This window comes from Ichthyophthirius multifiliis (assembly GCF_000220395.1).
Source record: "Ichthyophthirius multifiliis unplaced genomic scaffold scaff_1120509251154, whole genome shotgun sequence".
Classification (NCBI taxonomy): Eukaryota; Ciliophora; class Oligohymenophorea; order Hymenostomatida; genus Ichthyophthirius; species Ichthyophthirius multifiliis.
Genome location: NW_004086152.1, coordinates 21,167 through 32,025, shown reverse-complemented (window position 1 = coordinate 32,025; position 10,859 = coordinate 21,167). Strand labels below are relative to the sequence as shown.

The 10,859-nt window shown below is 16.5% G+C and overlaps 2 protein-coding genes across 2 annotated transcripts, besides 18 other annotated features; both read left to right on the top strand. All coding sequences in view use genetic code 6, as the record gives it.

Moving 5' to 3' along the window:
• Window positions 1-3: part of a microsatellite that runs on past the window's edge.
• Window positions 4-137: 134 nt separating this feature from the next.
• Window positions 138-180: a microsatellite.
• Window positions 181-393: 213 nt separating this feature from the next.
• On the top strand, window positions 394-2,190 carry IMG5_150440 (leishmanolysin family protein, putative; the record flags this gene model as incomplete). Its single annotated transcript, XM_004030889.1, has 2 exons — window positions 394-1,269; window positions 1,313-2,190. 2 exons carry the CDS (start codon window positions 394-396, stop codon window positions 2,042-2,044), a joined length of 1,608 nt encoding a protein of 535 aa, XP_004030937.1. The 3' UTR covers window positions 2,045-2,190.
• Window positions 2,191-3,392: 1,202 nt separating this feature from the next.
• Window positions 3,393-3,424: a microsatellite.
• Window positions 3,425-3,684: 260 nt separating this feature from the next.
• Window positions 3,685-5,230, top strand: IMG5_150430 (kinesin motor domain protein; the record flags this gene model as incomplete). The annotated part of the gene is made up of 4 exons (XM_004030888.1): window positions 3,685-3,772; window positions 3,901-4,082; window positions 4,122-4,970; window positions 5,213-5,230. 4 exons carry the CDS (start codon window positions 3,685-3,687, stop codon window positions 5,228-5,230), a joined length of 1,137 nt encoding a protein of 378 aa, XP_004030936.1.
• Window positions 5,231-5,673: 443 nt separating this feature from the next.
• Window positions 5,674-5,703: a microsatellite.
• Window positions 5,692-5,750: a microsatellite.
• Window positions 5,697-5,744: a microsatellite.
• Window positions 5,709-5,812: a microsatellite.
• A 103-nt stretch (window positions 5,813-5,915) lies between these two features.
• Window positions 5,916-5,970: a microsatellite.
• A 23-nt stretch (window positions 5,971-5,993) lies between these two features.
• Window positions 5,994-6,070: a microsatellite.
• Window positions 6,020-6,182: a microsatellite.
• Window positions 6,020-6,289: a microsatellite.
• Window positions 6,061-6,207: a microsatellite.
• Window positions 6,070-6,208: a microsatellite.
• Window positions 6,154-6,219: a microsatellite.
• Window positions 6,162-6,289: a microsatellite.
• Window positions 6,163-6,236: a microsatellite.
• A 3,312-nt stretch (window positions 6,290-9,601) lies between the features above and the next one.
• Window positions 9,602-9,665: a microsatellite.
• Window positions 9,666-10,269: 604 nt separating this feature from the next.
• Window positions 10,270-10,343: a microsatellite.
• Between the last annotated feature and the right edge of the window lie 516 nt (window positions 10,344-10,859).

Here is a 10,859-nt window from a genome sequence, read left to right as displayed (position 1 = left end):
TTAATAAAATTTTAGATTTATAATGAAAATATTTTTAAAAAAAAATATAATAATAATTATCTAAATTAATATTATTCTTATTCTTATTATATTTTATATATTTTAAATTGAATATTTACTTTTTAATAATATTAATAATTTAATTTTTTTGTTTATTATTTAATTTTTTTATATATTATTCTTAACAATATATTTATTTTGCAAAAATAATGAAACTTTAATTTATTTTAAAGATATTTTTTATATAAAATAATTTAGTAAATTAAAAATAAAATCATAAATAAAAATAAAAGTTATTTAAATAATAATATTTTTTTTAATAAGAAAAAGATAATTCATATATATAAAAAAAATAGTTAAGATTATTTATAATTAAATTAAAGTAAAATAATAATGTAAGGAAAATAGTTATTTTTTATAAAATTTTTAACTGCTTTATGCATCTCTACTCTACTAATATTATATGCATAAAATACTTAATATAATTATATAAATTTATTTAGAAAATATTTAAACAACAAAAATATTGAAATAACTTCCAAAAGACATGCTCATAAATGTATCCATTCTAAAGTATTAGTAGAAGAAGAAAAAATAAGGAAAATTTAAGAAGCTAGCTCACATGAAGATGATATTAATTATAAGTACACTGAATAATCTAGCTTCTAAAATATTCGTATAAAATTTGATTATAGTAATTTAGAAAAACATCACTTTTCTATTCAAAGATATATTGAATTAAATTTAATTCCTGCTGCTGGCAATTATTTTGAAGAACTTCTTAGGGTTAGAAGATTAAACGAACCTATAAGACTCAGTAGTCGTTATAATAATTATCCTTGTGGATACGCTAAAGTAAATATTCCTAAAGATCATATTAATAATGGTGTTCAAAATGCAGATTTTGTCTTTTACATAACTGCATCAGATGATGAAAGTAATACCTTGGCTTATGCAAGTACATGTGATGTCTAAGGTACTGCTTCAACTAAAAGGCCTTTAGCTGGTTACTTTAATATGAATCTTAAATATTTTAAGTAAGCTATAAACAGTGGTGATAAGATGGCAGTCGCAAATTGGATTTATACCACACTACATGAAATGACACATTCTTTAATTTTTTCTGATTACCATTTTAGTAATTTCCCAAATAATATTAAGAAAAGGGACAGATACGGCAGAGTTGTTCTTGCTGACCCTTAATTATTAGAATATGCTAGAAAATACTTCAATTGTCCAACCCTTGAAGGTGTACCTTTAGAAGATGAAGTAATTTTTATTTAAAAAAAAATGTAGTAAAAAAAAATAAAAGGGTGGAAATGGTACAGCAGGAGGACATTGGGAAAGAAGACTCTTAGGAAACGAAATGATGACAGGATCTGATATGTATGATAGTGTTTTTTCGAATTTCACTTTGCTTGTATTTTAAGCTTCTACATGGTATTAAATCAATTGGAATAAGGCTTAGCCTTTAATTTGGGGTTATGGAGAAGGATGTAATTTCTTGGGAACAAACTGTGATATTTAATCTTAAGAATTCTGCAATTCAGTAAATAAAAATTGCAGTTATGATTATGCCGGCCTTGCTAGTTGTGCATAAGATAGTCTTTCTAATAATTGTAAGTATTGGAAATCTTATAGTAATACTCATTGTAACTATCCTGATTAAGGCTAAGCAAAATAGTGGTAAAGTGTTGGAGGAAAATCTGGTTCTAATACTAGATGTTTCAAAACTGATTTATATAACTAATGGAAGTGGAATGGAACTCCACCTGCATAAGCTTGTTATGAGAGTAAGTGTATTTTTAATGGTAATTAAGCTATAATCAAATTCATAGTTTATGGAAATGAATATTAATGCAATTAAAATAATTAAGTTGTGAGAATTGGTAATAAAGGTAGTGTTACTTGTCCTGATATTACTAGGTTCTGTCTACATATGTCTGCTTGTCCAGATTCATGTTTAGGAAGAGGTACTTGTTTTAATGGAAAATGTGTATGTCACAAAGGATTTAGTGGACCTACTTGTGAAACTAGAGAATGAAAAAATATATTAAGAATATTAAATTAATTTAATAATTTTATTATTAAATTTTTATTATAATTTTCAACATTTTTTTAATTCATAAAAAATAAATTATAGAATATGTTTCTTTTATATATATATAAATAATTAATTAGATTTTAAAATGAAATTATAAAATAAATACTTTTCAAACATAATTTAAAAAAAAGAAATTATTTTGTTTTAGTATATAAAAATTAAGAATTAATTATTCATGTCTTCTTTATTTTAATTGAATTTTTGAGAAAGCTCCTTCAAATATATTATTACATTATTATAAAAAAACTTTTAAATAATTTACATTTTTTAAAAATAAAATAATATTACATTTTTTTATATTAATAAAAATAATAAATTTAATTATTGTTTTAATTTACTTATAAATATAAAATAATTTATTATTTCTTCTCAAAATATATTTTAATAAAATATTATAGTGTATCATTTTCTTTTATTATAATAATTTTATGAATAAAATAATTAAATTAAATAATTAACTTTAAGCAAATATTAAATAATTTAATATTAATAAATAAATAATTTTTTTATAAATAAAATTTTTTATTAAAAAATATTAATTAACTCAATCATAAAATTAATAAAACCTAAGTGTATTTATTAAATATTTTTATATATTAATCATTTTAATATTTTTTTTAATATTAAAATTTTGTCATAAATATGCAATATTTTGTTAAAAATATTTTCTAAATAATACTGGAATGGATAAAAATCAATTTTTTATAGTTTAAAATACAATATATTATTTAAATTAAATTAAATTTTATTTTATATATATAAAAAAAACTTTAAAATGATTATAGAAACATATTACATATTTTATTGTGATAAAAATTATTAAAAATTTTTAACTATTTAAATCAAATAAAATTTTAAACATTCAAACACTATATTATTTATAAATTAAAACTAAAATAATAACTCCTATATATAAATTAATAAAATTTAATTAAATTTTTATTTCAAAACGATATTTTAAAATTTTTAAAATAAAAGCGATTAATGTAAAAAAACATGTATTCTAAAAAGACAAACATAACTTCATTAAATAATTCATTATCTCCATAAAAACAATTTTTTAACTCTTTATAAAAAAACAAACATATAAAAACAGCGATCAGCAATCTACCACAATTTAATCTAAAGGTTTTGCTAGCGAAAAATTAAAATAATAATTACATTTAAGTGCAACCTAATAGTCCATTAAAAACAAAAAAGGAGATACCATAGATAATATAAAAAATAAATAAAAGTCAAATGAATTAAATTCAATATAATAAATTCTAAGAAATGTATTAAATCCTCCTAAAACATAATTTCTTTAAAAATAATTATCTTCCACTATAAATAGTATTAATAATAAAAAATTAAACCTATAAATAAGCGGCCCTCTATTAGTAAAATAAACTGAAAACATATAAAATAAATAAATAGAAGATTAATAATAATTAGATCATTATTCTGAAAAGTCAAGTTTGGAAGAAAACAAAAACAATTAATAAAAAAAAGAAATTCTTTTAAATAGATGTACAACTGAAAACTTTACAAATAATATATCAGAAAGACTAAATTCACCTTCTTATTATAATAAAAAAACGATGAACTATTAGAAGAAGTATCAGAAATAAATTCAGCTAAATCGATATTACATAATTCCTCTAAATAAAAAGCTTCGCATTTTTAAAGGTAAAACAATAAATAAAACACTGTAGCGATATTTGAATCTCCAAGAAAATAATCAAAAATAATTAACTAATCGATTTTTGAAAAAAATTCTAAACCTAGTAACAATATTAATTAATCCTAACAATTAGAAGGAAACGGAAATGTCAAAACATACTTAAGATTTAGACCTAACAACTAGGCTGAATTAGAATTAAACTAAAATGGATTAGGAAGTAATATAATTGAATTCATAAATAATTAAACAGTAAAAATAATAAATGATTCTGTAAACTACACTGTAGATTGTGCATTTGGACCTGAATCAACACAAGTATTTTTTAAAAAATAAAATATATTTAAATATATATAGGATACAATTTATGAAAATATAGCTTCTTGTGTAGTAAATGATGTACTAATAGGGTATAATGGTACTATATTTGCATATGGAGTATCAGGAAGTGGTAAATCTCATACAATGTTCGGAAATATAGAAGATTAAGAATAAATGGGAATAATACCGAGAATGTGTGCATAATTATTTTAACATATAAATAATAGTTCAAATAACAATGAAGAACAAGACGAAATAGAATGGACTATAAAATGCTCTATGCTAGAAATTTACAAAGAGTGTTTATAGGACTCTTTTAATAATGATGATTTTGATAAAAAAGGAGATTTAAAAATTAAAGAAACACCCTAAAAAGGAATTATAGTACAAGGTTTGACTGAAAGAGTGGTTTAGGATGAAAACGAGCTACTTTAATTAGTTGATTTTGGCTATAATACAAGGTAGATAAGAGCCACTAGACTTAATGAGTACAGTTCAAGGTCTCATACTATATTTATGGTCATGATTAGGCAAAAACTTATGAATGGAGCTGAAAAAATTGGAAAATTAAATCTAATAGATCTAGCAGGGTGTGAGAAGGTGTCAAAAAGTGGCGCTTCTGGGGAAGGTTTAGAAGAAGCAATAAAAATAAATTTATCTTTGAGTTGTTTAGGAAAAGTTATACATTCATTAACTACAGGACAAGACCATATTCCTTATAGAGATTCCAAATTAACAAGAATTTTATAAGAAAGTTTGGGTGGAAATTATAAAACTTCCCTAATTGTGACATGTTCAATGCATTCAAAATTTACTGATGATACAATTTCTTCACTTAAATTTGCTACGAGAGCAAAAACAATAAAAAATCACTTCAAAGTGAATGTAATTCATTCCTAAGATAGTCTTAAATAGACAATTGAATTAATGAAAAATGAAATTTTATAATGTAAAAGTTTAGCCTAAAATTATAGATAAGCTATACTAGAAACTAGATAGAATTTAGAATTTATTAATATTTAAGATCCTTAGGCTGTTAAAAAAATTAAAAGTGGATTAGATTAATATTTAAATGAGTAAAGACCGTATTAGTTATTAGATGGGAATATTTATATTGGAAATAATAGTAATGGTTAGATTTATGAAACAGGAGGAATTTATTCTGATCTTTTAAATACTAAAGTTAGAGTCAAAGATGAATTAATAAAAAGTTTGAATTAAAATATAAAGGATTTATAGAATTAAAATTAAGAATTAGTTAATTAGAATATGTAGTTAAGAAAAGAAAATATTAGAGTTTGTAATATTTAGAATGAAATATCAAATGAGAAAAATAATCTTGAGTTATAATATAAAAAGGAATTGTAAAAAAATAGTTTCAATTATTTTTAAATGGAAATTTTATAAAAATAAATTCAAAAATTGGTAGAATAAGTGTGTAAACTTGAAAAAGAAAGTGGTAATTTACTTGAATAAAAAAAAAAAATTATTGATATGAAAATAGAAGATATTTTAAAAGAAAAACTTAACTTTGCAGAAATAAAACTTTCAAATTATTTAGATAAAAATATAAAGATTAATTTTGATGTAAAAATTATATATCTAAAAATTTATATATATATATATATATAATTATTAAATTTATATATATATTATATAATAATTTTATTATAACAAATATAATTTTTTATATTTTTAATAATTTTATTTTATAAATTAAAATTTTAATCATAATAAATATATTTCTTTAAATACTAAATATAATTATATTAAATATTTTTTATTATATATATTATTTATTTATTTTAATTAATTATATATTATTGAATTTATATAAATTTCTATTTATAATTAATAAAAATTTTATTTATTTTATATAAAAATTGCTTTATTACAAAAATTATATAAAATTAGATTTAATAATTTATTATTTTTTTAATTATATTTAATAAATATTATATTATTTAATTATATTTATTAAATATAATTATAAATAATTTAATATATTTTATATAAATATATATAATTAAATATAATTATAATATTTAATTATATATATTTACATATATAATTAATTTTAATTATTTATTAATTTATATAATTATTTATAATTATATTAATTATTTTTATTATTATTTATTATATTTTATTTATTTAATATTGTATAATTATATATAATATTATATATTTTTATTTAATTATATACTTTTAATATATAAATAAGATTTAAGATGATTAAAAAAAATTAGAATAAAGAAAAAATATAAGCTTAGAAAATATTGATTTATAAGGAAATTATTTATAATCAGTAAATTCATTAGATTCATTAGATGATTGTAATCTTTAGTTATAAAATAGTATTACAAATTATAGTGCATCTGGTTAGCATTTAGAATCTATGAAAAAAATATTTGAGTTTCCTTAAAAAATAGATGAGGCTGCATCAAAAGATTCCATTTCCCATGAATTTATAATAATTTAATTAAAAAAACTATTAATTAAGTATATTTATATAAAAATAAAAAAAAATATTTTAAAAAAGTTCTCACATTATAAATTAGAATTTAATAAGGACAATAAGTTCTTTAGAATGGAAATAAATATTAGATTAATATAAATAAAAACTCAAAACAAATGTTGTAAAAATATAATCCAAACACATGAGAAATTTAGAATAAGTAATGCAGGAGTGCATTTTGAAAAGCAAATAAATGCGAATCAAAATAGAAGATATGGAATTTGAAATGTACAATAATTAAAAAAACTAAATGAATAATAATAGTAGCAATAATATTAATAAAATAAGAAATAAATAAATGTCTAATTTTTTTCCTTCAAACATTAATGAAAATGGTACTTAAATTTCTAAATTATTATAGACAAGAAGTAAATAAGTGAGCATTTTTTCGTTTACAAATAATCTAATTTTAAAATAATAATAAACATCAAATTTAGAAAAAAATGAGCTTATACAATGTAAAATAAAAATATATTATATTTGCTTTATTTATTAATTAAATAAATAGAAATAGAATAAAACATTAAAAAAGTAATGCCATTAACATATGAAAATGCAATAGCTGATATAGCATAAAAAAATTCACTTTTATAAAAAGTTTCTTAATAAATTTTTAAAAGCGATAATATAAATACTAATTAAATAAGTAACGACTATCAACAATAAGCTGAATAGGATTTGATTAAAGAAAATACAAGACTTAAAAATAAAATATTAATGATGTAAAATGAATATGCAATGGAATAAGTAAAATCAGAATCATATGTAGAAGCATTAAAAGTAGAAAGATAAAATGTAAAAAATTTATAAAAGTTAAATTAGTAAATGGAAATTTCCTTAACAAATAATTTAAAAGAGGAAAATGATTCCTGGTAAACTACTATAAATACTATAAAATAAATAAATCAAAAAGAAATTATTAGAAGACAAACTGAATTTAATTTATTAAATGAAAAATATTATAATTCTATAGAAAGTTCATTAAAAAGGTATTTTTTATATAAATCTTTAATAAATTAAAAAAAAAGGCTAGAAGAATTAAAAGGAAAAAATATTACTTCAAAAGAATTAGAAAAGATAATAAGTGAATTAATTAAATTTCAAAAAAATGCAAACCAAGTATATGAAATAAAAACAAAAAGAAGTATTCTGAGATAATAAAATACTTTAAATTTAAGTACTGAAAATTCACCTTTTTTCACATAGGGTATATAATCAGCAGGGCAAAAAGAAAAAGATTTAAATTTGTGATTAAATAAAAAATAATTAAATAAATATAATTTAATTTAATGATATTTTATTTTTAATTTTTCTATAAAAATAATAAATATTTTTTCTTCGATATATAATAAGTTTATTTTTAATTATATAAATTAAAATATTTATACATAAAATATATTCTAATGTTTATAAATTTACATAAAATTATTTTTCAGATGGAATTTTAAAAATTAAAATTAATTTTTTTAGTAGTTTATTTATTAAATAAATCTTTAACTACATTGTAAATTATTTTTTATTCAGTGTATAAAAATTAATTCGAATGAAATTATACTCTAATTTATTCCGAATTTATTGATATTAATTTATATTAATTCAAAAATTATTTACTTAGATTTAATATTCATTTACTTTTATTTAAAATCTCATTATCTAATTTATATTAATATTATTAAGATTTTAAACTATAAACTATTTATTCTTTTTTATAATATCCTTATATTTTATTTATTCTTTAGCTATCGATCGTTAATTTATTACTAATCATTAAAATTTTAATTATTTTAATAATTATACTTTTAATCTTACTTCGTAAATCGAATCTATTTTATTTATCTTATTGGTTATTTTTAAAATTTTCTAATTATATTTAATTATCTTAATGATACAAAATATTTCAATGCAAATTATTATTAATTTGAAATTATTTGTTAAAACCAAATTTAATATCTTAAATATTATTTTACATGTTTTAAATTAAATTTATATATAATCAGTTTCTTATTAATTTTCTTATCTTTTATAATGCATTTTTAATATCTAATTTTATGCAGTCATTATATTTTTAATTTTTTAATTTTTTTAAGCTTGTTATTAATTTTTTATTGCCAGATAAAATTCTAATTACTAATATCTCAATTAATTAAATTGTCCTATTTTTATATTTAATCGATAAATTATAATTTTTCTTAAATATTATTATTTTAGTATTAACTTTATAGTCTTATTATTTTTATAATAAATAATTATTCTATGAATGTATTTATTGAGAAGTTTATTTTTCAAAGTTGAGTTAAGCATATTTAATTGTTATATATATAAATTAACTTCCTTATTCAATTTTTGCATTTCCTAACATTAAATGTTTATTTACTAATTAGAATAAATTTGATTATTTTGTATTAATGCTTTTGATTAATGCAAAAATTATATTCTTATTTTTTAATTTTATGAAAAATAAATAAATATTTTATTTTTAAGGTATAACATATTATTCTTCTAATTAATTAAAATCTTTTATAATTAGTAAACAAAAAATTAAATTATTTTTTAATATTTGCCTTGTATTTTATTAAATATATTCTTTATTATATAATTCTGGTTTATTTTAATTATTTACCTATCTTATTTTCTTTAATTTTATTGTTTAAAGTTTACAAAACTAATTAAATTTTATTAATCTATTTTAATAATATTTTAGTTCTTATGCTTAATTATTAATAATTTTGTTAACTATCTTTTTGTTTAATTTTTTTAATCTTTTATAATTTCTATTTTTAAAATTTATATAATTGCATTTTATAAGATTCTTGCTTATTATTTTTTGTTTTTGCAATTTTATGTTAAATTAAATAAATATAATAAATACAAATACAAATTATGTAAAATATAATGGTAATAATTAAAGAATATAAAAATAATAAAAAATAAGTAAAATACCATATAAAACATTAATATATTTTATCATTAATTGTTTAATATATAATTGTATTATTTTAATATCTTATATATATAATAATAAATATTTTTATTGAAAAATAATATTATTTATATCATAAAATTTATTTTATTTTTTATAAAAATTTTATTGCTTTTTTATACTTTATCAAAAAATTAATTTTATATTTGTATTAAAAAAATAAAATATTTACTTATTTATTTTCAATTAAATTTATACTTAAATATATAATATAAAAAAAAGAAAATAGAATTAAAAAATATAATAATTTATTATTTATTATTTATAATATAATAAATAATAAAAATTTGATTTTTATATATATAAAAAGTATAAAATAATTTTAAATAAAAAGATAAAAATGTGAAAAAATAAGTTAAAATATTTTGGATATATTATTATATTTAAAAAAAAAAATTATTAATTTTTATTTTTAATAAAATGAATTTAATTATTTTGATAAATTTTATAAAATATTTTTTGTATAAAAATTAAAAATAATGAATTTAAAATTGTTATTAACAGTAAAATGTATTTAAATGTGAAATTATATTAACTTTTGTTAGTATTTAATTAAAGAAATAAATTAAATAAATAATTAATAATTTTAAATTCATATTAAGTGTATTTTATAATATTCACTCAAATATATTAAATATTAAAATATATTTTAAATAAATATTTTGATGTTATATGTTTTAAAAAAAATATAATATATATATATATATATATATATATACAATTATATTTATATAAAATCTATATATATTTAATTATATATTTTTTGAGTTTTATTAATAGAAAAAATTACTATAAAAAATATTAATATCTATAATTTATTTATATATATTTTTATTTTTTAAATCTTTTATTAACATATTTAATATTTATTGTTATTTATGTATATAAAAGTTTTAATTTAATTATAATATTTACAAAATTTAATTTATTCTTAATTTTACTCATTTTATCATTTTTATATATTTTTCATATTTCTTTATCAAACAATATAATTTTTTGCGAATTTTTTATATATTTTCAATTATTACGATACAAATTGTTTTAAAATTAAGAATATTAACTTATTTTTTATATAAGAAAATTGTATTTTCTAATATTTTATTTGAAATATTAAATTTTTCTATTTTTCCAAAAAAATAAAAAGTAAAATATTCAATTATAATTATTATAATAATTAGATATTCAATCTTTTATTAATAAATAGGAATTATTGAATTTGTATTTCATAATCAATTTTTATTTTATATTTTAATTGTTTTTTATTATTAATTATTTG